General features: G+C 55.4%; 1 protein-coding gene and 1 long non-coding RNA gene across 12 annotated transcripts in view; one reads left to right on the plus strand and one right to left on the minus strand.

Moving 5' to 3' along the window:
- Positions 1-995: 995 nt before the first annotated feature.
- LZTS1 (leucine zipper tumor suppressor 1) lies at positions 996-16,764 on the minus strand. Of its 4 annotated transcripts, XM_065040893.1 has the most exons (5): positions 16,620-16,758; positions 12,378-12,558; positions 5,806-6,275; positions 4,533-5,354; positions 996-3,577 (listed from the first exon to the last, which is right to left on the minus strand). In XM_065040893.1, the coding sequence occupies exons 3-5, from the start codon at positions 6,154-6,156 to the stop codon at positions 2,912-2,914; spliced, it is 1,839 nt and encodes a 612-aa protein (XP_064896965.1). In that variant the 5' UTR covers positions 6,157-6,275; positions 12,378-12,558; positions 16,620-16,758; the 3' UTR covers positions 996-2,911. The 4 variants fall into 4 exon arrangements, with proteins under 4 accessions (XP_064896965.1, XP_064896963.1, XP_064896966.1 ...); XM_065040891.1 differs by lacking the exon at positions 12,378-12,558 and having other exon boundaries at positions 16,620-16,764; XM_065040894.1 differs by lacking the exons at positions 12,378-12,558; positions 16,620-16,758 and adding an exon at positions 15,037-15,228.
- Positions 15,370-27,964, plus strand: part of LOC110365000 (uncharacterized) — a 126,253-nt gene continuing 113,658 nt past the window's right edge. For 3 of the 8 annotated variants that reach the window (XR_010468002.1, XR_010468004.1, XR_010468003.1), the window contains exons 1-3: positions 15,370-15,875; positions 19,127-19,310; positions 20,423-21,193. This is a non-coding gene — a long non-coding RNA (uncharacterized LOC110365000). The other 5 variants (XR_002424167.2, XR_010468005.1, XR_002424166.2 and 2 more) reach the window with 5 other exon arrangements.

The raw sequence follows: 27,964 nt of genomic DNA on the forward strand, positions 1-27,964 counted from the left end.
GCTGCAACCTCTGCGGGACAGGGAAGTCCCCGGGATAAAAGCCACCTTGGGGGCTTCTCCTTGACTCCCCTTCAGCCCAGGTACGCAGACTGGGGAGGGCTCTGCCGACTGGCAGCACCCACACTGGGGCAGGTGATGGTCCGAGGGGATTTGTAACACAAGATGCTGCTCAGAAGAGCCCTTGTGTGTGGTTTTCCATCCCCTTCCTCCTCAGCAGTTTTCAAAGGCTCTAAAAATAAACTTCCCTTGTGCCTGGGGCAGCAGGAGCAAAGTCAAGCTCTCCCTGGAAAGCATTGGTGTGGGGTGCCCTTTTGGGGGGCACAGAACAGCCTGTGCATTGCGTTGTCCCCCACACGGGGCACCGTGCTGGATGAGTCAGGGCAAACAGTATTTTCTGCAATTTGAGCGTTTTCCCCTTATTTTCTGTCTCCCAACCTCCTTCTTTATCTCCCCCTGTGCTGTTGAGACTTGCGAAACCACCAGATCCGTGCAGTGCAAACAGGCTCCGAGTCGGTTTGTTTTGGAGGAAAACAGCTTAGATAGTCAAAACACGGCCTTGTCTTTCATTGAGGTTTTTTGCTGTCTCTCTGCTCTGTAATTGTTTTCTCTACTGGCTGCAGAGACAGACCTGCCCGCGCTGGGGACACCGGGTTGGGATGAAAATCAGTCTCACCCGCAGAGCTGGGGGGCGAAACCCGCGGGGTGCGGGATCAGGGGGATTATCTGCTCCGTTCTGATGCTCCCATGTTGCCGCTTTTCCATGCGCGGGGTGTTATCCCAGCTGCACAGCGCAGATAACACCGCTCGCCCACGCAGCGAAGCGCTCGCGGCACTGGGAGCAACCAGGGCCAGGTGGAAGGATGTCCCGGGGGGACCCTGGTGTGCGCGATAAGTGGTTTGTGGCTTGGGGGGGTGTGAAGCATTGTCCTGCATTGCTGCTGCCGGCAATGAAAACCCTCCCGACGCGGCCAAACCAGGCGCTTGGATAGGCCAAGGAAGTTTTTAAAAATTTATTTATAAATAAAAACATAAAATTACCAGTAGTTTACATCAGTCACCAGAAATAACATCCAAAAAAAAAAACCTGCAGAAAAATAATTATCTGTACAGGCTGTGATGCGGACGGTCACACACGGCGTTGTGCAAAGGCAGCACGGCGATGCCTCCGGCGATCACATCACACAGCGCGGGCTGGGGGGACACGGGGACCGGGGACGGTGTCACCGAGGCCGGCGGGAGCGGGGACAGGGCTGGGGGGGGCGGGAAGGGCTCTGCTCCCCTCGCACCGTGGTTGGCACTGGAAAGCCCTGATTGACGTGGGGCGCAGGGCTATGGCTTGGATGATGCAGAAAATCCCTCCTGGCCTCGTGAGCCAGGTGTTGTCCTTCATCCCTTGGGCTTCTCTCCCAAACGTCCTCCCAGGGGTCCGGGCTAAGGCTGCGGGACCTGGCACGGCCCCTACCCACAGCCCTGGGGCTGGGGCTGCAGGTTGGGTTTCTTCCAGTGGCTCCCGGATAAGGTTTGCTTTGTGCTGGGCCAGACTGGGATGCCAGGATGGCTGGGGGCAGGTGCAGAAGGCACAGACTGGTTTCCGTGTGTCACCTTTCCAGGCTGCCTCGAATGGGGTGAGGGGTGTGGATTGTGCTGCTTGTGCACAGCTCTGAGCCCTTGGCTGAATTTGTGGCATGGGACGGTGTGAGATCCCCACACAACCCTGGGATGGGGCTTCCTGGGCTGGGTAAACATATACATTACATTAAAAATACCATTGCAATGGCACAGAGCGGTCCCGGCAGGACACCTCCCCGCGGTGAGCTGGATGCCGGGGGACAGGGGAGTCACTGTAGGTAGGGCCTTGTTATCTGCTTGCTGGCGGCAGGAGGAAATGTTAAGAGCTGAGATGGGAAACAACATGAAAGTGGTTGGTTTGAGGTTTGGTTTTAACCAGCTCCTGTTGACGGGATCCCAAGGACGGATGGGGACGGGAGGAGATGAGGCAGCCGGGGTTCCCGGGAGGGACGGTCACAGCAAGCGAGAGCGCGTGGGGCAAACACAACCCATCTCCCGCTCCGTTCCTCGGGCTGACCGTGCATTGGAAATTCCTGTTAATGCTTAAATCCAGTTGCCTGTCTGGCGGCTGGAGAACAGGGACGTGGAGTTCTCGTGTGTCCGAGCTGGGCTGGATGTGGCTGTGTCTGGGAGGAGGGATGCGCCGGGTGCAGCCTGGGCTGTGCTCCTTAGTGAAGGGTGATTTTTGGGGGGTGTTGGCTGTAATGGGGTGCAGGGTGTGCGTGTGTGCAGGCAGGCTCCTTCCTGAGGTGCTCCAGCAGCTGAGGGATGGCAGAAGTGGATGTGCAGCCTGTGCTGGTGGCAGGAGGTGGCTCCTTGGTGCCCTGGAGATGGCACCAACCGGAGGAAGGTTGAGAAGGTGTGAGAGCAGCGTGGGGCTTCCTCCAGGCTGGAAATGTGCTGTGGTTCCTCTTGAGGACGGTGGGAAGGGCTGTGGTGTCGCTGTGCCATCACGGGATCCCTCTGCGCCCGGAGCAGAGCGTCCCCTGGGAGTTCTGCATCACCTCGTCACCCAACAGGAGACTATTTGCTGAAGTCCTGTTCCCTGACTACCCCCATCCCCGGCTTCTCGGTCCTACAAGGGGGCAGAGGGGAGGCTGCCGAGGCGGCAGCAGGGCGAGGGGGGGCTGCTGGCACGTCACCATTGGCACGAGTGGCTTGTTCACCTCTGTAACACGACGGGCGGCGGACGGCACGGCCGCGGTGCGACACGGGCAAGGGACAAGGGCTGGTGAGCCGGACAGGCCGCCAGCTCTGCGAATAAATACATGGCTCATCTGAACTGTACAAGGCGTGGGGCAGTGCTTCCCTCGAGCTGCAGGGAGGAGAAGGCAGACCCGGCTCAGATCTCGGTGGCGATGATGTCCTCGTAGGGGACGTCAGCACCGGGTATATCCAGCTCGATGGGCTCCTTGCCATCTTCCCCCGCGGCGAGCTGCTGGAGCATCTTCTCCAGGTTCTGGTTCCTCTTGTACATGTGCAGGTAGCTCTGCTGCAGCTGCTTCTGGTAGTGAATCACCTTCTCCTTCTCCTCCTTCCACGTCTGCCGCTCGTGCTGGAAGCCCGAGGTCATCTGCTCGTTGTTGTCCCGCTCAGCCTTCAGCTCTGCCCGCAGCCTCTCCAGCTCTCCCTGCAGCGCTTGGGCATCGTCCCCCCCGGCGCAGGGCCTGCCCGCCTCCCGCGCTTCGCTCAGCTGCTCCCTGAGCACCGCCAGCTCCGTGCGCAGGTCCACGATCTCCTGCTCCAGCAGGTTCACCTTCTCCCTCAGCAGCTCCGACTCATTCTTCTTGCGCTGGAGCTCGTTCTCGCACACCTCCAGCTCCATGGCTTTGGTGCGCAGGGAGCCCTCCAGGTCTTGGGTCTTCATCTCCAGCCCTTCCATCTTCATCCTCACCTCCTTCAGCTGAGCCTTCAGGCTGAGGATCTCGGTGGTCTTGGTGTTGAGCTCCGTCTGGGATTCCTTCAGCTGCTGCTTCAGGAGGGAGATCTCCCCCGACTTCTGGCACACCTAGAATCATAAAATCACAGGATGTCCTGAGTTGGAAGGGACCCACAAGGATCACCGACTCCAACTCCTGTCCCTGCATAGAACAACCCCGAAATTCACACCATGTGTCTGAGGATGTCCCATCACTTCTTGAATGTTGTCTGGCTTGGGGCCGTGACTTGCACAGCTGCTCCTGGAGGCAGCTGGGGGGGTTCATGCTCATGATGGGACCCTGCAGGTGGGATTTCAGTAGGGCTGGCAGACAGCCTGCGAAGGGCACAAAATGTGCCCTGAGGGGTTGTGGAGCAAATAAAATAGAGACGCTGAAAGCAATATGAGAAATCCGTGCATGCCAGGGCGGGGAGGCGAACCCCCGTTCTGCAGCACACCGGGCGATCGCTGTGCGCCTCCTGCACAGCCGCAGTGAAATGCTTTTGGTGGGTGTTATTCAGGAGGGTGAGCAGGCTCGCTGCTGAATTTTCAGCAGTTTAACCATCTTTGTTCAGCGATGCCCAATCAGGTTTTACTGCTCTCTAATAAATGGCCACGGCAAGTCCCAGAAGTTCTTCTTTCCCCGTGGGAAGGCGGCTTTACTGCTCCTTTGGGGCAGGCAGCCTGAAAAACCCTGTGCTGGAGGTTGGGAAGGCGAAGTTATTTGAATGACTAGGGTTTTTTTTAATGCAGTAGTTGCCTCCTTATATACTGTGAAGTGCTGAGGGGTTAAGAGGGGCAGCGAGTCACTCATTATACCTCACAGAGCCTCCACATGACAGGCTGGGGCTCTTCTCTTTAATATCTGTCTCCTGCAGTCTGGGCTGGGTGTGTGCACCATCTGCTCTGCTCAGCCCTCCCTGGTGCTGCTGGGCACAGGTACAGAGATGGAAAGGAGCCGTGTGGTTTATTGCTGGGGCTGTCGGCTCCATGCACACGCTTTGCCTTCAGCAGAGATGCTGCAGGCTGCTCCCGTGCCACTTACCTCCCATTGGGTCTCCTCCAGCGCCGGAGCAAAGCTGGTCTTCTCCTTCTCATAGGACCTCAGCTTGGTTTCCAGCAGGTTTTGCTCTTTGATGAGGTTCTCCAGCTCCTCCCGGAGCTGCTTCTTCTCCTGTTGCAGCTGGAACACTTGAAGGTGAAGGACCTGCTGCGTTCGCTGGGTTTTCTGCGAGGTTTGCTTGAGCTTGCTGTTGCATTTCTGCTTGAGCCCCTCCAGCTCTTCCTTGCAGCGCCGCTGCTTCTCTTCATACGCCTGGCAGGAGCTGATTTCCTTCTCCTCGAAGCTCGACTGAAGCTCCTGCAGCTCTCCCTCCCTCTCCAGCAGCTTCTGCTCCAGCTCCTGGATGGTGGACTCATCCGTGGAGATGGGCGAACGGATGCAAGTGGTCTTCTCGGCGACGTGGTGGTGCGGGGCTTTGCCAGGGTTGAGGATCTTGTTGCCCCCGTCGGAGAAGGACATGGCCTTGAGGCTCATCATGTTGCTGTCCTGGATGATGGCGCATTGCAAGATGTTGTGGGCTGAGCCCCCGAAGCGGCTGATGGGTCCCATGGGGGTGACGAGGGGCTCGAGCTGGTAACTGCTGCTGGTGCTGTGGGTGGGGAGGCTGGACATGGAGTTCCTGCCGGAGTCAGACAGACCCCCTGAGCACAACACCGGCTTCAGCTCCTGCTCCTTGGCTTTGTCCGAGGGGTGCAGCTGCTGGGAGAGGTGCCCCCCGTTCTCCGGGGAGGAGTGGAGGATGGCGCCAGAGCGCGGCAGCACCGGCTTGAAGGCGGTGGGTCGCACGACTGGCTTCTCCGCACCCTGGGGAGAAGAGCAGAGATGTCAGCACAGACTGACACGGAGGCCTCTGTTCCACTCCATCCCTTGTACCCCCAAAGATAAGACCCCCATGGCTCAGATCTCCACCAAGGGCTGAAGGCTCAGGAGGATGCTGAAATTTTTCACAGTGAGGGTGGTGAGAGCCTGGCCCAGGTTGCCCAGAGAGGTGGTGGATGAACCATCCCTGGAGACATCCCAGACCAGGCTGGACGGGGCTCTGAGCAACCTGAGCTGGTGACGCTGTCCCTGCTCTTGGCAGAGGTGGCACTGGATGAACTTGGAAGGTCCCTTCAACCCAAACCATCTATGATTCTATGATTCTCACCCTGCGTTGGGACCTGTACACTCTTTGAGAATGATGCAGCCCTGCACCAAAAGCCTAATGGCACTGGGGCCACCTCCCACCTCTGGGCCCACCGTGTCCCCTACTAACCACTTCCAGCTGACTGGGAAAGGGCATCAGCTTCTGCGGAGTGGGCGACCCGAAGTCCATGCCGCTCGTCCCAGCTTGGCTGCCCAGCTCCCCGCCGGCCAGCGAGGTATAGTCCGCTCGGTGGGAGCCATGCGCTTTCTGGCTGACCTTGATGTAAAAGAAATCCTCATTCTTGCTGCTTTTGGAGCCGGACTTGTGGCTGGAGTCCTGGGAGAAGCCGAAGCGCAGCAGCCCGTCTGAGTACCTGTTGAGCTTCTTCAGGTGGGACGACTTGCGGAGCTTGTACTGGGAGGCTCGGCAGTGCTTGCTGTGGAAGCTGTGGCCGGAGATGAGGCTACTGACGCTGCCCATGCTGCTCCTGGGATGGGGACATGCGGCGGGGGGAGCGCGGCGAGGGGTCCGGGAGGCGGGAAGAGCCGGCGGCTGCTGCAATCATAGCAAAGCCCTCGCTGCACCCGGGAGCTGCGAGCCTGGGGAAAGGAAAGAGAAGGGTGAGAAATGGGAGCGGGGTGCGACGCTGCGCCCGCGGGCTGAGCATCATCTGGGCATCGGCAGGAGCGGGGCGGCTCCTGATGATAAACGCATCCTTACATTTGGGTACGAGCTGCGTCGTCTCGTGCGGGGGTTTGTGCAAAGGGGGTCTGCGAGCCTCTGTGTGCACAGAGAGTTATGACATGCTGGACTCTAGAAATGAGGAGGAAAAGCGATTTGTGGTGATCTTTGGGTGCCTACTAGGTGTGAATTTCAATGAGCCTCCCTCTTGTGCTGTGCTGGATGGATCCTGACAGCCATGCTCAGCACCACGAGATGGTCACAACCTCTCCCGCATCTACGTGTCGCTCCCTGATTTCTCTCCCATTTTCGGTGCTCCTCTTAACCTACCTGCAAAGGGATGCTGTGAGGCTTAATTACGCTTAGTGCCTGTGCAGCACTTAAGAAGATGAGAGGCGTTATGTGTGTGCTAAGTGTTGTGATTATGGTTCAGAGGTATGCGAGGCTGTGCATTAATTCTCTTTGCTATGCGGGGAAAAAAATGTAAACCAAAATACCGGCTCTTGGTGGCCTTTGCTGGCCTTTGCGTCACTTGGCTCCCAGTGTCATGGCTATAATGGAGATGAGCCTTCCATCTAGATAATTAACAAGTGAGATGGGGAGAAGGGGGAAGAGCTGCCCATAGGCAGAAGTTAGTGTGTAACCAAAATGAGCTAAACCCTGGTGAAACATCACTTGACAGTGGGAGAGGACTGAGGGATGGAGGGTATCATCCCTGCCCCATCCTCAAGGCCCAGAGTTGCTCTTGTGTTTTCCCTTCATTACAGGAGGTGCAGGACACAGGGTAACACCAACCTGTGCTCATCCCTCAGCTTTACTTGTTTTCTTTTCCTCTCTGCCCTGAGGACCCAGATTGATTAAGTGTCAAAGAAAAGTCCTAGAAAGACAGAATATCTGCTTTAATCCCTAAATCCATTTTTGAGCGATTAAGTAAATCAGAACCGAGGTCTGAACTGCAGCCTGGATGCTGATGTGCTAAAAGTGATCGATGACTTCGGCTTCATTCATTTTTGCAGGGTAAGAGGCACAACGTGCGCTGGGGGGGAGGAATCGCTGCGGGGAAGGGGGTAATTGGCACAGGAGGCTGCTCCGCCAGCCTGTGTTCCCACCGCGCAGCCGCGGATGTGCCAGCAAAAGGGAACAGGCAAAGCCACAGCAGCAAAGCTGCCAGTGCCAGCGCTCAACATGTGCGAGCGACCAGGGGAAAGCAGCCGGTGGATTTACAGACACATATGGCAGAGGTGTGGGGGGGTTGATGCCTTAAACCACAGAGCGGCTCCTTGGGTAGATGCACCCTTGGGTTTTTTTGCAGAAGGCAGAAGTGCTGGGGGGTGAACTGGGACTTTCCAGCCTCTTGGCAGGAGGCGTTTCAATCAATCCCAGCCCTCCTACACATGCCTCAGAGGGTTGGGCATGTCTTTTGCTTCTTATTCCCTCTTTCGATTTAAAAATGAGCCGTGGGGGAGTTGGCATTCATGCCCAGTGCCAGCAGAGAAAGGCTCCAAAGCCAGCTCAGCTGGGAGCGCACGGGGGAGCTGAGGCCACAGGCTCTGGGGCACCTCCAAAAATTGGGGACCAGACTTGTCCCCGTTCCTTGCTCAGCATCTGTGCACATTCTTGTGTCTTTCCCTGTGTCCGATCTAGTGACCGTGTGACTCTGCAGGGAGCCAGGTGGGTTTGCTGAGCCCACATCTATGTATGTATATAGATATTGATATGCACGTGTATATTTTACGGGGTGACAACGATGCCACCGTGCCAGCCCCTCTCTGTCCCTGCAGCCCCCAGCCTTGCCAGGCTCTCGGTGCTCAACGTGATCCCTCTGAAATTAATCCCTCACCAATTAATGAGGACAGAAAGCCAGAAAAGACACAAGCCGGTCCCTCTCACTCTGTTGCCTCTGTACCGAGCCCTTCAAAGCTCTTTTGTTGGCACAGCGGTGGGGAGGAGGTGACGGCACGAGCCCCGTGTCAGTTGGACCCCCGGGTCGATGCTGTTTCGAGGGGCAGTGTCTGCGCTCCCTGACCCTCCATGGGGCTGTTCAACAAACCCATAGAGGTGCAGCGGTGAGCCAGGAGGTGCAGGGGGCTGGCGATGCTCACCCGTGGGATGGAGCCCCCCAAAAACACCCGCACAGCCTGAGCCAAACCCGCGGGATCAGGGGCTGCACACGTGGATGCACCCACTCTTATTTTTGTAGAAATAGAGGGGAAAAAATGAATGGCATCCCACACTCCTTGCAGTCGTGCCTACCCTGCAATCGCACGTGGGAGAGCGACTCTACCCATCACCTCCTTTCTCAATGGGCTGCAGGAATTTCATCTTATCTCCTCATAACAGTTTCTTCAGAGCATTTTCCTTTTCTCCCTGAATATTTTCACAGGCAGTTGCTTTTTCTCTGCATTCCGCAGACAGGTCAGCTCAGCAAGAACCTTCATTTCCTTCCAGGCATCGCCGTGTTACTGTCTCCCTGCTGATCCTGTTCTTCTCCCCCCGGTATGCGAAAGCTTCCTTCTCCCCGTGCTCTCTCGCCTACTCCTTTTTCCCCTCTTGAATTATTATTCATCTTTTCTGTGCAGATGCACCCACACATTTGGGTTTTTGTTGGGAGATGCAGAGATAATACAGAAGCAGCAGCAGCAGCTGCCAAGAGCCTGGATCCAGGAGCAGCCTCCTTCCCTTGATCCGTGCCAGGTGATGTGCCCTTGTTTCCAGCAGTGATTCAGGTCTTTGAGACACCAGGAATGGGCAATTCCACAGTGAAAAGCCACGCATGTGCTACCTGCAGCACCTATGTTTTAATCAAGGAAAGGGTTTAATCCAAAGCTTGGGAGTGCAGCAACCCTACCAAGTGGGTTTGGGTTTGAGACGGACCCATCCCTGGCTCCCTGAGCGTCAGACATGGGAGCTCAGCCCGCAGCTGGAGCCAGGCTCTCCCAAACCTGCTCATTTAGCTCTGCACAGCGATGGCAGCAATAGGGCTTGGAGAGAGCAGACCTTGCCCCCGCCCCATCATCTTCACCCTAATCAACGCTAATGGGGCTGAATTGGAGCGCTGAATTGGAGCACCGCCCAGGCAGACGCCGTCCTCGGTGCTCGATTGTGGCTGGGTGCCTGCAAAGGGCCCCACGACAAGGCTTTCATTCACTCCAACTCATTGTCCGCTGCTCATTCATTGACATTCATTGGGATCATTTTGATCGCGAGGCCGGGAGTGAATTGAGTCCCGGCTTCACAAAACGGCGCACCATGTGTTCTGCCCTGATTTGCCATTAGTGAAGGGGGACACTCCAGATGAAGAATAACCAGCCTCAATTACACGTTGCATCCACTCTAATAGCCCAGGAGTCCATCACACTTAATGTTATTTCGATGAACACTGAGAGAATTCACACCCGCTGGCTGGGGCTTGTTAGAGGAGCCGGCAGCAGCTCTGGCAGGGTTGCGGGTGGCTTGGTGCCAGCACGGCGGAGCAGCCGGTGTCCCTGGCAGCTGGGCTCTGATGCCAGGACCGGTGATCCCACTGCAGGCCCTGGAGGTGAAGGTGCAATTGGTCAATAGTGGGGGAAAATAACAACAAAAAGGGAACCTGCAGCCTTTTTGAAGACTATTGCCAGTGCTGAGTTCTTTGTACGCAGTTCCTGCTGGAGCGCAGCTCGAGTTGAGGCTGCTCACGCTTGCTGGAAAAGCCAAAAATCAATGCTAAACTCAGCATCAGGTTTGGAAAGAGCTTGAAGGAGCTACATACACCTCTGTTCCATCCACCGAGCAATCGAGACTCTGATCCTGACCGAGGATGAGTCAACAAGTGGCTTTAATGGGAGCAAAAGGCAAAATGGTCCATGTGATGATGTGGGCGACTGGCTTGAGCTGTGCTTGGGGAAGCCAGCACTAGAATCAGAGGAATTTCTCAAATTAACAATGAATCATATTGGCAGAGCAAGCTTTAGAGATGGGACAGTGTCATTAAAAGGCGGCTGTGCTGGGATGCCGATGTCCCTGGCCAGCCCGTGTTTTCTGTGCGCAGAGCGACGAGGGATTGCTGGTGCCGAAACACTCGGCTCTCCCCCACACAGCTGCAGTTTATATTAAATAGCTCCATAGACAAGCAAATCATTATCAGGAGCTGGGCTTGGAACAGTCCCAGCCACCCTCCTGCTGTCCCTGTCCCCACTCTGACCCAGCGAGGGATGTCCCCAAGAGGAACTGGCCGTAGATGATGCATCGCCCCTGCACAGCAACCGCAGGGCACTGTGGGAATATCCCGGCACTGCTCTGGGACCCTCTGTGTTATCACCACCTTGACTTGGTCTATAGCTCTTCTTTATGCTCCTGGTGCCATAGATTTCAGCAGGTACCTCTCAGTCCTATCCATGACATCCCCAGCTTGGCTTAGACCAGAATCTAAATGCTTTCTCACTCTGTTTTAGGTTAAATGCCACTCCAGGACGCTCCAGCTCCCAACCTTCCCTCGAAAACACCCCACCTGTGTCACCCAGTGACACCCAGACCTCTCCTCATGGCTCTGTCCCTCTCCCACCGGCAGCCCCTCATTACACGGGCTTGGGAGCTCACGGGTGATTCACAGCGCCCACACCAGTCCTATCACTCATGCTCCCGGTACAAAGGAAATGCTTGTGTGAGACATAGCTAAATATTCCTGGGGTGGGGAGAAAGATCTTTTCAGCTTACTTAATTCCAAAGAGCATCTGGCTTTTCCTGCTAATGAGTAACTAATACTGCAATTAAAGCCTTGCTAATTGGAAACTCAGAGATGCTCGGTCCCTGCTTTTGTCTTTCCCAGGTTTGTGGACTCACCAGGGCGGTTGCAGGGACACCTGAGCGGCGATGCCAGCGCCGTGGAACGGCCACCACCTCCAGACTGGGGCAAGTTTTGGGCAGGGGTTCGTGCAGCCCCAGGATGCTGTTGGGGAGACGATGCTCTTCCCGGGGAGGACGGTACCATCCATGGCAGACCGTTCCTGCGAGGCTGGCGGGTGCAAAGCGACATCTCCTTCCCTCAGCGGAGGGCGAGGGGCCCTCACGTCCCCACCACGGGCTGGTTATTTTGGGAACCGTCTGGGGCTGGCAGCTGGTGCCGGGGTGGGTGACAGCTGAGCGCGGCTTTCACTTGCGATCCGCGAGGCCCCTTCTCGCGCGTCTATTTCCGACCCTGTAAAACACAATCTGCCAGGGTGTGAGCATGGGGGGGGACATCCAAAAAAGCTGGTTACAAAGGGCTGGCTTGCCCGAGGCAGCTCAGTGTCTCTGTACATCTTGCAGGTGGCTCTGAGCGTGGTTGGGAAGCTGCAGAGATGCTGTTCTTCAGTCCCTGCCTGCACGGCTCCCATGCGGCGAGGTCTGTGCCTGGTGCTCATCGGCGGAGCCGCAGCCTGACCGCTGAGGTTTGGTGTCCTACGCGTCTCCCACGCGTGTTCTCTGGGGTCTGATTGATGGAAAGGGTTTTTCTGTCTAGCTAAAAATAGCCAAGAACTTCATGTAACTTGAAATGAGCCCTAAATACTTTTCCTCCCAGCTTTCTGATTCCACCGGCTTCGCACATGTCCCCCTAATTATGGGTAAAACAATAATGAAGGACAGTGAGCCTTTTTCCCCAGGTTATGACATGATGGTAGCACCAAGGGTTTCTTTCCCAAGCACCAACCACCAGGACATACCCGGACTAAGGCTCTTTCTGCTGCAAAACTCCCCTAAGAGCATCCAGGGGAGAAGCATCCTCTCCATGTACAGGGAAAATTTAGAAGTGGAGCTGCAGGCTGCCATGGAGACAGGGCTCTGTTTGCAATCTTCTCCCTTTTTATGGTCTCTCCTCCTCTCTGAAGTGGTTGCAAAGCAGCCAGGAGACCTTCCAGCCAAGGAAACTTCTCCATGTCAAATCTGTGCTTGGCTTCACAGCACCTGAGCCCCAAAACTGAGCTGTGCAGCATTTCTGTGCCGTCCTGCCTTGTTTGTGACACCGGTCATGCTGAGATTTGGCTAAACTATAGGTATTTTTGTACCTTGCATGATGCTCAGCCAAGTGGGAGCTGAGCAAAGGCAACTTCTGCATGTTGATGAAGAGCAAATCTCAGTCCTTGCTGCAAAAAGCATCTGCTGTGCTGCTGCTGTCTTCTCATCCTTCAGCTCCCTCTCGTGCTTTCCAGAGTGTTCCGTGGCCCCATCCCTGCTCTGCTCAAACAACTTCAACGCAGCAGCCACAGAAGGAAAAAGAGACAAATTCAGTGCTTGCTTCCTATTTTCCTCCTCCTCTTCTTTTCTAACTTGGCCCATTGTGAGAACCACCCCTTTAATGCCCGGCTGCCAAATGGAGCAGTTCTCTCAAAAGAGAAATGTACATCAAAACTGCAAGGAACATTCAATTAACCTTTAAAGGAGATCATCCATAACTGGCTTACAGACATGTCTTTTAATTGTTTAAAAGAATCAGCACAGGCACTCGCATTTCAGAGGAGCGTGTCTGTTGAGACACTTCTGGCCTTTGCTGCTCTTAGCACTGATGTCTTGCTAAAATTGAACACCTAAGTGTTCCTTCCAACATGCATTCTGCTCTAGAACCTCTGCCACGGTTATCCGTGCTTGGGCAATATGGCAAGTGGCCAAATTCACCCCTTCTGCATCTGGAAAACCTTGATAAACTTCTCTTAGGAAATGCCCTGGCTGGCAAATAACTCTGTGTCATTGCATGATGACAAGAGGAACCTTTTGGAGGCTTTTTCTCTCTTGGTGTTCCAAAAGAGGCTCAGGAGGTAAGGCTCTTTAATACACAATTAAAAATCCCTTTATTCTAAGGAGGAGAGCGTGCACATGCATTGCTACCCTCTGGTGGAAGGAGCTCACTTTCACAGAGGCCTGACGCTGCAAAGGAGGTGGATGGAGATCTCCTGTGAGCTCAGGAGGAAGACTTCAGTGTGCGAGGAGGAGGAGGAAGGTCTGAGCTGCAGTGCTGCTGTTGAGAGGAGCCGAATACAAAGTGATGCAGGGTCGGTATTTGCTCCCATAGCTCCTCAGTAATCCCAGCTGCTCGTGCAACGGGGTGTCCTCCTTCCCTCCGCTTTTACTCTCCAAACCCAGGCAGTGACCACATGTATGCACATTCAGGGCTTCTCGGAAACAATCTGTCGAGCCTTCCTGCCCAAGGGGGTGCTTTTCTTCATGTCAGCAAGTGCAAAAACCCAGCGGCAGCAAACAATCCGTGTAGGAAAGACTTTGTGACCCACGTGCCAAATCTTTGTACATTCCCTGCTATTTTTAACTAATCCCTAATGGCAACCGGCCATTGAGGTCCTGCCCGCTCCCGACCGCACGCCTTCACCTTCACTGCTGCTCTCCCCGGCCCGGGGGCCACACACCCCACATCTCCCCCCACATCCTTCCTCCCGCTGCTCCTCCTCACCCTCCATGCCCACAGAAGGACGTTCTGCAGCTTATACCTACAGAGCTGGGAAAAAACCCATGACAGCAAACCCAAGGGCAGCCAGTACACATATAACAGCAAAGAAATTAGGGGGTTGGGACATGGGACTTTTAAGACCTCCCAAGAGAAAGAAATATTTCTAAACCACATGCAAGTCAGTGGTTAAGGAGACTAGGGAATAAAAAGGTTTCCAGGCTTCCCATCAGTGCTAAGCTTTTCCTAAGTGCTGAGGATTAAGGTCTCGTGCCTGGGGTGCAGGGCAGCACTGCCCAAGAAAAGCCTGGGGGACTCTAATGTTGAGCAGTACAGGGCCACAGTCCTTTCTCTGCCCATCTGTGCTGCTCTGGGGAACATTTATAGCATCCATTTCCCATAAAGGCTGCAGTGATACTATCTTTTCACACTTGTCCACGCAGCACCTTGCACCACGAGCTCTGCTGGGATGTCTGTGGGTGCTGGTGTCCTGTGGAACGCTGTTGGAGATGGGGAGGGCTTTTATCAGTGGTCTCAAGGAAAGCAGGTACACGACACAGCCCTCAGTCGGGTTTTGCTCCCTGTTGCACAGAGAGCGGCTGCTCGACGGCTGCCCATCTCTCCGCATGCCAAAGATGCTTCACCTGAGCGTGTGCTGAGCATGACTGTACCTGCCTCCAGCAAAACAGAGGCTTTCAAAGAGGGGAAAAAGAGTGATTTAGGGCTAAGGATACCATGGGAGGGACAGGATGGGAGAGCAGCAGCAGCTCCCTGGGGCAGCATCCCTGTTGCTGCCATCTGCAAGGGCTGAGCTCTCCCCCTTTCTCCGGTGCCTGGGGATCTGCTCCCCATACCCTCAGCACAGCAACCCTGCCCTGGAAGTCCGTGCGCCTGCTCCGGTGGCTCGGCTTTTCTTGAAATCTCATTTTCCTGCCCGAGTTTCGCATTCATTCGCCTCCCACCGCTTCGCAGCGCTGCCTGCCAGGGAAGAGTGACTAAGGGGTGGGTGGAAAAGAACGACTTCAGACCAATTTAGCAGCCTGCGGTGCCAAGAGGAGGAGGGTCACCTGGGGAGCAGGAGGGACAGCGGCACAGCTGGGGGCTCGGAGGGTGAGGGGGCTGCAGCCCCTGGAGCGTGTGTGTGCCGCAGGGCTGCGGCTGGCGGGAGCCTGAGAGCATCCCCCGGAGCGTGCGATTGTGTTCCTGAGTGCACTTTTGCAGCTGCCATTAATTGCCCCCACCGCTGATTGCACTGACGATTTTGCACTTACAATTCTTTGTCCCGCTGATTAATGGCCCTGGTGATTAATTGCACGGGTGATAGTGCACAACGGCTCTGCGGCCCCTCGGAAAAGCCTGGCTGCAGGCGTAGGTGTGAGCGGGGCAGGTCGTGGCACGGAGGGGCTCGGGGACACGGTGTGTGACGGTGCGTGGCTGCAGGCTGGTGGGGGAGGCTGGGGCCAGGCGAGGAGCAGCCGAGCAGGCTCTGCCCCAGCAATGATTTCAAAGGGAGGTTAATCAGTGTCTGGAGCGATGGTACCGGGAGGACAGATAGTGGAGACTCAGGAGGACTGTTTTCCTGCTCGTGTTCCACTGCTGCAGCCCCTAGGGAGGAAAACAAGCTCGATTTGGACAACCTCGGTAGCTGCTGCGGGAACACAAGCCTGCTCGGGATAATGGGTTGGGTGCCGGCCACTCTGCGGTGAGCACACAGGTCACACATGCAAGGAGTTCACAGGTCTCAGCTCTCTTGTTAACACGGGAGGGGGAATGAATCCCCCCAGCATTGCTCAGCTGGGGTATCGCGGAGCTGACTTCTGCCACAGCAACGCTCCAGCACTGCTTTTAAAGACAGAGGCTAATCCCTGGCTTTCCAGGAACTGAGCGGGCACCCCTGAGAGCTGTGCATCCTCCGGTCAGCCCTGACCTGCCCGCCACGCATCTACCTGTGTGCACAACGCGTCCCAAACCCCGCAGCCTGCACCGCGCATGCACACCCCGAGGAAAGCAAAGCATCGCCGCTCAGACCTGCCTGCCCAAGGAAAGGCTAAACCGCTTCCAGCGCTACCTGCCTGCGCGCTCACACGCAACGACACCGCAGCCAGATGCGGTGAGTACTTGCACGCAGAGGTACCCGATGTCCGCGCAAGCCTCCGCGCTTGCGATTCCTCTTCCACCCACACTGCCCACCCGCTTGCTGCCCGTCCTACCCCATGCACACAGGCACTACGGGCAAATAATTTCTACCAAGGGCAAGGCAGCCCCTTTTCCGCGGATGGCACAACACTGATGACAGCAAACCAAAGGCATCTGCTCCTTTCTCTCTCTTGCCAGAGAGTGTGGGGACAGTGGAACCAGCAGCAGCCTGCACCAAGGTGCTGAACGTGCAGAATTTTCTCGTTGCCTTGAAAAGAAGTTTTCCAGACTTCAGAAGGAAGTGGAAAAGACAGAGCTGAGCCCTGTGGGAGCCGAAGGCGGCTCCGACCTGGCAGAGCTCGCAGAGGGATGTGCTGCCGGTGCGTGGGGGGGGAAGCGCAGTCGATTTAACCCGCTCTCCCGGGCAACTCCGACCCTTTGTGCCCGAGCCCCTCGCCTTGTCACCGCGGGGTCGGGCCGAGAAAGCTGCTGTGTGGTGCTGGGGGTGGCGGGGGGGCCACGCTGCCCGCTCGCTGAACCCCGAAACGACGCTCTCCGCTCGCAGCCCCTTCTCCGCGCCAAGCAGGGGGAGTCCCGGCCGCGCAGCTCAGCCCCCCCCACCGCGTCCCCTGTCCCCGCGGCCCAGCGACACCCGGGGGGGCCCGCAGCGCTCCCCGCCACCCCCTCCCTCGCGTCCTCTCCGCGGGGTTTCGCCCACCTGGGGTGGCCGCTGGCTGCTCTGCGCGGCTGCGGAGCGCTCCGCGGGGCTCCCGGTGCGCGCCCGGCAGCAGCATCCCCGGCGCGGCGGCGGCGGAGGAGGAGCCTGGAGCCCCGCGCCCGCGCATCGGCCCGCCCCGCCGCAGCCCCCGGCCTTTGTGTCCCAGCCCACGGGGTGTCCCGGCCCCCCTCGTCCCGTCCTTCCTCGTCCCGTCCCTGCTCGTCCCATCCTCCGCCCCCGCGGGGAAGCGGCCGCAGCCCCGGCCCGGCAGCGCGGGGTGCCGGTGTGTTGGAGAAAGGGGTCGGGGGCTTGTCCTTTTCTCGCTCTGGGGCCAGAGCAGATGCTAAAGCGGAGGAAGAGGTGAGAGGTGCTTGGGGTAAAAGCGGCCCATTTGGACTGTCGGTGCGCCCGTTCCTGCCCGGCCCTGGGATTGTCTGGCGCCTTGGAAAAGCTCTTGGGGAAGAGCCGAGAGCCCGGGGAAAGCAGCCAGGGAGCTCGCCCGGCCGGGAAAGGTCTGGGCTGAAGAGCCTGTTTTGCCTGATTTGGAGCAGGGACTTGAAGCGGAGTCTCCAATATCCCCCGTTTGGGATGAGCAGCGGGCTGGGCCGAGGTGTGTCTCGCTCATGCCACGACAAGTCCTCGCGGCAGAAAGAGGGACACGTTCTCCAGGTCTCTGACCACAGGGAACCGAATCGGTGGGGCCGTGGCCAGAGCCATCCTGGGTGCGAATGGGGAAACTGAGGCACGGTACCTGCAGCCTTACTCCAGCTACACGGAGCACAGAGCCAGCCGAGGTCCCGGGTGTCAGCAGAGCCTCGCCTTGCTCAGGCTGATGCTCAGTTCAGTGGCTTTGGCTCTGCAAACAAGCCCCCCCCTGCAGTGTGCAGATGTTTATCGGGCAGAAAGACAAATAAGAGCAGGACAAGAGGGAGCTGAGCCACAGCGGCATGTGCAGGGGTGACTGTTCCCATCCTGGCTCCAGCACTGACTAGCCAGGCAGGAGTTTGTGCACAACCAAAAACGTCCCACGAGCAGCAGGCTGGGGTCAGGCTGGGCTGAGGGCCACCTGTGGGGCTGGGAATTGCTGTGCCGTGGTGCAAATGTGGGGGGGGCCAGCCTCCTGACCCCTCGTGGCCTCGTCTTTAGTGTTGAACTGTGGGGAGGGATGGTCTAAAGTAAAAACCTTAAGCATCCCAGCTAAATCACCTTCCCAAAGTGATACAGGCTGGTGTCAATTTCTGTAGCCCAAGCAGGCTGTGCTTGTCCACACGTAAGGCCCATCCTGCTTGTGCAGATGTGATTTTTCCAATATCGGGGCATGCTGAGCGGGTTCTCACATGCGCTGTGAATTCCCAAGCACCGAGCAGCATTCGGTGCATCCCGCTGCTCCCCGGGAAGCTGGAACCAGGTTGGAAGTGCAGTTGTGTTCCCACATCCCTTCCCTCCCTGTATATCTGCCCCTGGGGAAATCTGTTTGCCTCCTTCTTCCTCACCTCGTCGTTAATCTCTTCCTACACGGAGGCAGGTTTCCTATGTGCTGAGCGAGCCTGTTTGCCGTGCAGAGCTGACGCAGCGCTCAGGAATTCACTGGCTGGCTGGCAGCACATCTGGACTTGCCCCGCGCGGTGCTGCGTGGCCGTGTCCCGGTCAGGTATGCAGCGAGGGATGCTCCCCCCGCTCCGGCACACACCTGCACCATGCTGGGGAGCAGCCAGCGGCTCCTCTGAGCCCCACGTCAGCTCCTGCCCCTCTCGGTGCTGAGATGGAGCTGGGCTGGGAAGGATGGGAGCCCCAGCATGAGCTGGCACATCACGGCGGGTGCCTGGGTGTGCGGCCGGAGAGATGCAGCCGTTCCCTTCCCAAAGCTGGCGTGGGAAACCATCCTGGGTACAGCATTAGTGTACACATCCCTGCACACACACCCAGACCCAGAGAGGCAGATGGGCCCAGCAGGACCCCCAGGAACGAGAGGAGTGCAGTTCCTGGGGCACAGGGACTGAATGAGTCTCAAACTGGGGCTGTGCGTGCAGCAGGTCCCTGTGGGGCCAGGCTCGTGTCCCGCAGATGGTCACGCCACAGTTGCCAGCCTTTGGCACCGCTCGAGGCGAGTGGCTGGGGCTCAGCTCTGGGCTTCGTTTTGCTTCGCTCCGGCGCCGTGTGAACGGGCAGGAGGTACAAACCAGAGCAGCAAGGTCTGCTGCTGGTCTGCCTTCCACCAGTGTGCGCCCGAATCCCAGCCCTGAGCTCCCACTATCAGGGCGTTTGACACCGAGCAAAAATAGTTACACCGGGGTGGAGCACGGGAGAAGAGAGGTTTTAGCTCTGCACAAACCGCAGGGCTTTGATTTATGGAGCTGCCACTCGGCAGACGAGATCCACCCCCCTGCTTTTTTTAATATTGTTTCCTGGCAGCTTAGTTGGTTTCTCTGCTGATTTGAGCAACGCTCCCACAATCCTGCGGGTGCCTCGTTGCCTTGAAAGCATTCAGCTGGAATTTGCTATTTTAGGACCTAAAAATTGAAGAGAGGAAGAGGAGCAAGAGCAAAAAGAAGAAGAAGAAGAGGAGGAAGAAGAGGAAAGTGTATTGGTGTGAGCACGGAGGAATGGTTTAGCAGGATTTCACTCAAGGGGACAAGGCACACAAAAAAATCATGATTCATTTTCAGCCGAGCGGAGCTTCGTGTTTCTATAGTAAGTCATAACAAAACACGGCGGCAAAGCCAAGAAGTTATTTGTACCAGATGGGCCAGGGGTTGTATCTGCAGCTTTTCAGGAATCGTCCTGACTTGGGTAGATTTTGCAGCGATGCAGCTCCAGAGTTCAATCATCACGGGGGTACAGGGGGGCCACAGTTTCTCTGTGTCCCTTGCCTGTCCCCTGGCTAGGGGGCCCATGTCCCCCAGCCCTCATTGTCACCCCATTGGGCTCGTGCTGGAGTGGCTCCTCCTGGGCTGAAACTCGTCCTCCATGGCTCAGCCATCCCCATCGTGTCAGCACTCGTCCCGGCTGCCGCGTCCTCGCCCCCGCAAACGAGTCTGACTACGTGGTGTTGCTTCACCTCCCGAGTCACCTGGAAGCTTTCCCAGGGTGAGGGAGCCCTGCAGAGCGCGAGGAAAGGGCCCTTGTCCAGATTTGGGGTACGGGGGAGCAGGGGCTGAATGCTCAGCCCCTGCCCATCACCCCATGGGGATGCTGTCGCACCAGTGCAACGCGGAGCTTGGATTTCCCTGCTGCTGGGAGCTGAGCCCTGGTGAAAGATCTCCCTGCAAACACGCCCCAGTCTCCCGCCTTCATTAATGGAGAGACTAAAATTTCCTCCAGCAAAATCCAACTGAAATAAAGCTTTTTTAGAGTCCACTTTTTGCACCCTCGCTGCAAACGGGTGATGCAATCCCAGCGACTCGTTTCCTTGGGGAGCTGTTGGTGCCGGAGTCTGGCACCTCCGGCTGCCGCGGCAGCGCCAGGGCCGGCAGGTCCCGCTGAGTCAGTCCCTCAGCCCTTCCACTTGCTACTAGTCTTAATCACTCAGCATAGTCATCCTGGATACAGCCTTAAGTGGATTTGCATGGATAGCTTGAATAGAGTCCCTCCTTCCTTGTATTTTAGGATAAGCAGGAATGACAAAGACAGGATTTTTTCCTCCTTTTTAAAAATAACAAATTATTTACAAATCCTTTGAAATTGGATATAACTTAAACTAAGTTCATACTAATTTTCTGCTCTGTAAGGATATTACAAGATAATAAGATCAGTGATAAAACCAAGAAGTAGGTGTATTTAATGACTTTTTTTTTTCCCTGCAGAGCTATGAAGCAATATTGGAAGAACGAGGGAAGACTGGGAGAAGGAAATGAACCCAGAGGTTTGGAGGGCTCTGATGGAACAGGATTAAGATGTTGGTGCAATAAATAACACCTTTATTTTTGCACATGAATTTTCATGCTTGGCCATGCCCTGGGACTGGGAGATGAAACGCAGAGCAGAACAACAAATGTTTGATCATTTTGACGGGGCAGGTGAGTGGCAAGTGACAACCAAGCTGTGAACCTGCTTGGCATCGTTGCAGAGGAGCCGCAGGGACACGTGCTCTCCCGGGATATCTTGTAGAATAAAGCAGCACATGCAAGATAGCGAGACAGGAGCTCATGTGTGCGGGCAGGGAGGATCCGGGCCGGTGCTGGTGGTGGCTGCTCCCGTGTCCCGCGGGCTTTGCTTTCAGCCTTTGCCAGGCTGTCGTGCGGGGGGTGACGCATGTTAAGCAGCTCAGCCACCAGCTGATATCCCTGACGCGATATTGTCCTTATTGTGCTGCACAAAGCGATTTCCAGCCCGGGCTGGGGATATTTCTTGTTTTGGTTGGGGTGGAGGGGAGAACCCAGCCAGTTAATCCCCTCCGGCCATACTCTTCCCCGTGGGGTTTAAGCGAAGCGACGTGGCAGCCGCACCAGGCTTGTCAGCTCTCTGCTCTTTCTCCTTGCACGCTCTGTAATTTTAGGTAAAATGAAGCCAGTCAAAGCCGGAATGAAAAATAGACTCCACGTGGCTTTCCCAGCCTAGCAGCAGACTTTCATTTGGTGAGTTTAAGCCTTCTTAGACCCGACTTTGCTCTGAGCTCCCTTTCCTGGAGCCCTGAGAGGCAGCCGGCAGCCCCAGTCCCAATCCCAGCCAGTTTAGTAGCAAAAAAACCCCAAAGGTCATGAGAAAATTGTATCACATCCGAGCTTATAAAGGCAAACTGGAATTTCCTCTTCCACTTCTGGGATTCATCTGTTCCTTTCCCATTAAAATTAACGATCAGAACACATCTCGGCTCCTTGGTCGCTCTTCAGCCTCAACTTTGCTCGATGGTAGAATAGAGACAAGCCCAGACTATGTCCCCGGAGCCTCCGAGCAAAGTTTGCTTTTGCAGTCAAACAAAGCAGCTTCCTCTGACCGGTGGAGTTGCAAAACAGCGATAAGTTGCTGCCCAGTTCTCGGTATTGATCTGCGATGCTAATCTGGGTATCTGTTAGCTGGCCACCCCGGTCACACTGCAAAGTCTCGCTTTTCTAGTCCAGGTCTCATGCAACTGCGAATTCTTCTAAAGCCTCAACCTGGTGTCATTTCATCACAGGAGCCTGAGAGTAAACACAGTTTCTAGTCCTCAGGGCCAGAAAGAGAAGCTGGAAAATTTGGCTCCTCGGGGCATTGAAGACAAAAGGCAGATATACACAGACCCTCAGATATATTATCTTTTAGAGCATTGTGTGCTCCAAACCCAGGTTATGATTTGCGGAGGCAGCTGATGGTGGGATCTCCGTGGGTGGAGGTGGGAGAGCAAGCAGGTAATAAATCCCAAACTGCAGGAAGGAGCTGGACGTTGCATCGGGGGGCAAAGAGAAATCAGCTGCAAAGCCGCAATCCCCAAGCCCTGCGCTGTCCCGACCCTGGAGCTGGGGCTGGGTTTCTCACCGGATAGAGAGGAGCAGAGGTTTTCCCTCTCGCAGCCTTTTCCTCCTCCTCCTCCCCAGCATTACTCACTGCTTATGCAATGCTTATCTCCCAGCCCTGCGCACGCACCACCAACCAGTTGAGCAGCAAAAATATGCTGCTGGAAAAAGCAGTTTCTCTGACTCGTCTGCCTGCCTCGCTCCCAGGACTCACCCGAACGTTGCCAGGCTGCTTCTCCACCGCTTACCAGGGGAAAAAGAGAAGGAAAAAGGGCCTGGCTTTCCCTCGGGACTATTCAATGTGCTGCTCAGCTCAGTTTGCTTCTGCTTCATTGGCCTACAAATCCAAATCCCCCTAAATAATTCAGCAGAGCTGCTGCGCTACAGGTCTAAATAATTCATCCTGTTTCTTTGAGGAGGGAAATGTGGTTACATCACCCTTCAGAGCAAAGCTTTGGGGGCTCTTCCCTTCCCTTCCAGAGCAAAGTTTCCCTCTGATCAGGCCAAGATGCTCCTGTTGTCAGGGCTGTCGCTGGGAAAAGCTGCCGTGAGAAGGGTTTTGAAGGGAGCAGGATGACGCATCGCCCTTCGCCGTGGGCACGATGCTTCTCCTCTTCTCCCCTTGGGTGTTTGGGGTCCTGTGGGCCCTGGGGCTGTGCCGGGGCGGACATGGGGGGCACAAGGAAAGGGACAGCTTTGACGGGGGGTCAGAGCTGTCGAGCAGTCGCATGTGAAACCCCCGTGTTGTGTATTCAAACCCCTTTTGCTGAAGATGACTCTCCTCCCGCAGGGAATGGTTGAGCAGCTCATGTCAGCAGCCGGCTCATTTCTCCGGGACCTGACATATGTGGCTGCTTTTTCAAGGGGCTGTTTAAATTCAAAATTCCCCCCCTCAAGGTGACTGGGGTGAAGTGATGATGACAAACCCAGATGGGGACAGACGGGCTGCAGAGGGCATCAGTGAATGTGGTACCCACACCAAGTCACCCCTATATATTTCAGTTTTGGTGCTCGGTGTAAGTAGAACACAGCATACATGTAGCACGCTGAAAGCATTTTGCTTAAATATTTATGCAATCCTTGCAGGGCTGAAGCGCAGGCAGCTCCGGCGATGTGCAGAGTGACTGGCACGAGATGGGGGCTGGTGGGGTTTGGGGACCTTTTGGGGTGATACTGTGCCACATCAGGTATAGAGAGCTGGATGGGTGTGTGACTTGGGACAGCAGAAAGGAGCAGGATGCTGTCAGAGGCTTTTCCGTGTTCTGCCAGTGTCCAGCCTGCATCCTGGACCCCAAAAACCCCCCAGGCTGCACCCTGGACCCCAAAAGTGCCCTGGCTTGGGGAGGAAGGAGAAATGAAGGAGGTTCAGTTTGGGTGGATGGGAACAGTGTTTCTCTTGGAGGAAATGGGGGTGAAAAAGCGTGAGCAAAGGCAAGGGAAAAACTCATGATGCCCTTGGAAAAAACTGATTGTGCCCTTCCACTGCTCTTTGTTTCCCGGACAGCAGTGCCCAGCTCCACAGGCTGCAAAAATTACTTAAATCCTTAACTGGTCTCTTTATAGTTCCCATCCTTTTCTCTTCTGCATCCCTGTGATAAAAAGCTGCCCGATGGCTCCTTCCCCCCATCCGCCCCTTCCTCCCTGGTGTGGGGCCTTGGCCTTATCTCTGCACAGAGTAATTTGATTTTCACCAGTGGAAGCATCGGCGATTAGCACAATAAAAGAGATTTGCAACGTGCAGACTGGGCTGCCACCACCAGCACCCTCCTCTGTAACTGAGGGGTTCCCTGGTCTCCTGGGCATGTCTGAGCCATGGAATGGAGAATACCCCCCAAAACAGGCAGAGAAGCATCTCCATGCAGCAGCAAAGGCAAAGGGGCTTGGACAAGGTCCCTGGTTTTGGGTTCACCTGCCGTTGTTTGCTCCGTGTCCCGATGGGGACGCGATGCCCGGCCGCTCTTTCCCAGCCACGCTGCCGCTCATGTTTATGGCACCCATAAAAACCAAATGCGCTTTGCAATCTAGCTTCGTCTATTATAAACTGTAATCCAAACCCTGTAAAGGAGCGAGTCCTTTGCATAATGATCACATACGGCTCTTGATGTGCTTTCGGAGCCTGCCAGGGCTGTGGTTACAGCAGCTCTCCACCTTGCAGAGATGCAATTAGAGCAGCGGGAGACACTGCTAAAGGCTCGATGGTGACCTTGGTCCCTTGGTGGGATGATGAGCAGGTCTGGGGACACTCGGCAGGTTGGGGGGGTCTGTCTTAGGGGAGTCAGCTGGGCTGGGACGTGTGATCTGTGCTGGCATGGGGAGAGGGGCTGTGCTGAACGTGGCTGCTGTTGGGACCCCTTCCCAAAAATGATGCTCTGCTGCAGCCTGGGCTGAGTTTTGGGTCAGGATGGGAGCGCGTGGGCTGTTTCACCCCACGCTGGAGGCAATCACGACATGTTTGTGCAGGGCAGGGGGCCGCCAAAGGCTGCCAGGAAGTATTTTTAGGGAAGTGTTTGTGTTGTTTTATTTTTCAAATCATGACTCAGCCCTTGTCTGTGCTCCGGTACAATCACAGTTCAGGAGTCTCCAGACCTCAGCAGAGACGAGTCGTCATTCCAGGGAGCTGTTGATCCATTAATTTGGAGCATGCAACCCCCCCCCACCTTCACCCATGGCTGGACCCCTCCTCCTGAGGCTTGCAGCACTTTTTGGGCATCACTTAACCCCAGCTCTGTGTGCAGGATGAAATATTCATTGTGTATCTACTGCAATTAGACAGCAACCAGCCCAGTGGAACAGGGAGCATCCGCCACTGAGCTGAAAGGAGAGCTTTCCTAACGAGCTTTTATCCCACCTCAAATACAGGATGTTTAAACTGGGTTAAAAGGCCCCACGGGGACAGTTTGGGGGACGCAGCGCAGTGCGGTGTGAGAGCATCCCTGCTTTATCTGGGGAGAAGCGGGAGTCGGTGCATGGGAAAGCAGTTTTGGCTGGGTCTGAGAGCTCATCTCCACATTTTGTTTATTTACTTTGCCCTGGTGTGAAATACCTACACTGTTGCAAATTTGGATCCCTTAAATCAACTTAAATAACTTCTAAATGCAAGCAGTAATCCAGGGATTTATTGTAGCAGGGTCTGCATAAACACAGATTTAAACTGGCCTCACTAAATCAGGGCAAAACCCAAAGCAGCTATTTTCTCCGCTTCTCCTCCAGAAGAGTTTAAACCAGGGTCCGGCTGGTTTAAGCCAAGCCTGGCTGGGGGTGGCACTTTTCCCAGTGACCCCCCAGCAGCTCCACAGTCTCAGCTCAGCCCCAGCACAACCCTCCTGGCTTTGCACATCTTTTGGAGATAACCGTGCCCAGACACCAGTCTCCAGGCCCAAGAGCTTGTAAGGAAATGCCATTTTTTCCCCAAAAAGCACACCCCAGAAGCAATGGGTCTCTTAACCCAGGGCAGGAGGCTCAGGTGTGTAAGAGCTGTTTTTTGGGAGGAGGATGCTCACAAAAGGAGACCCATGAAAGTGCAGGTACCCCACAGCAGAACTGAAAGTGTTAATGGGGAGCCAGGGCAATTAGGGAATTCCTGGCACCTGGGGGGGCCCGGAGGGAGGTGCCTGGGGGCGGTGTCTGTGGGGAGAGGGGATGAAGCCCATAAAAGGGCTCCTGGGGAGCACACATGGTTTGGTTTAAGGTGGAGAAGCTGGGAGCTGAAGAGCAGCGGCTGGACCTGCTGACCGAGGTGGGTTTGCGTGTGCCCGGGCGGGATAAAGCAGGTTTAGGTAGGATGATGTGCTTTGCAATTGCTGCTTCTGTGGCAGGACAGGGTTCTCCCCAGGCACAGACCCACCTGAGCATGTGGGTGTTGTTGTCTGGTTGGGAATTAACAGCCCGGTGGTAAAAATAAGGCGGGAACAGAGATGCAACGCTGGCTCCTCTCTGGAACAAGGGGGATGTGGAACTGTTGTCGCAGGTGCTGGTCTGCAGTCTGGCCTGGAGCCTGGGGGAGAATTTGCACTATAAAATGCTTTGGAAAAAGGGTCTGTTGTTCTCTCTGCTCGGGATATGCGTTTGTGAGAAACACCAGGGCTGTGAGGTTTGGAGCAAGAGGCTGCGTCCTTTTACTGAAAAAGCTGCGTTAGGGAGCTGAAAAGATGATTATGTGGGTTTGCAGAGGTGGGGACATGCGGGATTTGGCTGGGGAGGGAGCAGGATTTAGCAACCTGGTGCTTGCTGTGGGCTGAGAGGATTATGCTGCCGGCTTTGGCACAGTTCTTGGGTTTGGATGGTCCCAGGCACATTATTTTCCCTCTTGTCTTAGTCCTTAAAGTACTTGCGGGCTATCTCCTATTATACTGTGTTTTTAAGCAGAGGCAGGTTAAAGACAGTCTTGTAAGTAAATCCCAGGCTAGCCTGGAGCAAACCGAGTGGTATCAGTCCTTGTTGTGTGCTGCGAGATACAATGGCGGCTGTGCCAGCCTGAGTGGGAGCAAAACCAGGATTGCAGGCAAGATAAGGCCGGGCTTATCTATGCAAAGTGTGACTTGAAGTCAGCACTCAACCTAGACAGTGCAGTAGGCAAATAAAGCTCATTTAATTGTTTAGTCGCGAGGTGATTTTTCAGGTGGAGCCTTTCTAATGTAATGTCCTTTATATGTAATTCCTGCTTAATTCTGTTAATTTGTGTGTTGAGCAGAGGCATAAGGTAGTCGGGGGGGGGGGGTGTGGTGTGGTGATGAGTTTGGTCGTAAAGCGTTTATTTATTGAGACAAGATGCCCAAAGTGAGCACAGAGTGTTAGCGTCCTACCTGTGGATAAGTGTTTTATGTCTCAGAGGGGAGAGCTGAGGGCCTGATCCTGCTGCATTGCCTTACCCAGCTGAGCAAGGAGCCGCTTTGCACAGCACCGGCGGCCCCAGGGTTGGGTGCTGGAAGCTGTAGGACTCTCCTTGCCCACAAGAGGCTGCTGCTGCTGTTTGCAAGGGCCCCTAATGCCAAATTCTCATTTTCCTTTAAAAAAAGCGCCAAAAATCACATTAAAAGAATAACAAGAATAAAACAAAACTAACAAAATAAAAACAGCGAGGAAGAAGTTGTTTCCTTTCCAAATGGGCAAAGGACCGGGTGTTTTCTAAAAGTGTTGGGGGGTCACCCCTGGAAAAAGGTGCTGGGACACGGCAGGACAGACCCATAGGGGTTTTCTTTAGGGGAAAACATCTCGAACCCTGAGGAGTAGGGCAAAATGATCCTGTGCAAGGAATGGAGGAATGGGCTGGGTGATGAGGAGACTGGGTTTTGGTCCTGCTCCTCATGCATGCTAAAATGTGTTTACAGTGTGTGTTGTTGCACAGCAGCAAAGCTCGCTCCGTGCCAAGGGGCCTGCTGAGAGCCACCTGAGGACTGCGCCGCTAATAGCTGGAGCTCATGCATTTTGCATGTGAATAGTTTGGACTGGATGGTTGGAAAGCAGCAACACCCTGTGCTGTGCTTTGCAGGTTGGTTTTCTCCTGCCTGTTGGCAGCGAGAAGCTCCTTGGATCTTCTCCTGCACATTGGCTGAAAGGGGGAGCATCAATCCTAAAACCAGAGTGTCATTAAAAATACTTCATCTTTACTCCCGCAATCTGCTTTGGACATTGGGCTTTGCATTTTCCCAGTGCTGGGCCAGGAACTGCTGGTCCTAAACCCTGCGTCCTCCTTTCTGTCCTGCTCCATCTCACTTCATCCCTGAAACCTGACGTGGTTGGTCTGTGAAATCCCTGTGGATGTTCATCTGTTTAAATGGTTGTGGATGTGCCTGTGCATTCAAACAAAGAGGGAATGGAGACAAACAGAATGAGCACTCAAGGTTCAGCCTACCTTTTATGTGGCTATAAAGGAAACACAAAGGCAATGCTGCAGACGATAATCCTTGGATGGCTGGA

Source organism: Columba livia, chromosome 25 (assembly GCF_036013475.1).
Source record: "Columba livia isolate bColLiv1 breed racing homer chromosome 25, bColLiv1.pat.W.v2, whole genome shotgun sequence".
NCBI classification, from domain to species: domain Eukaryota; kingdom Metazoa; phylum Chordata; class Aves; order Columbiformes; family Columbidae; genus Columba; species Columba livia.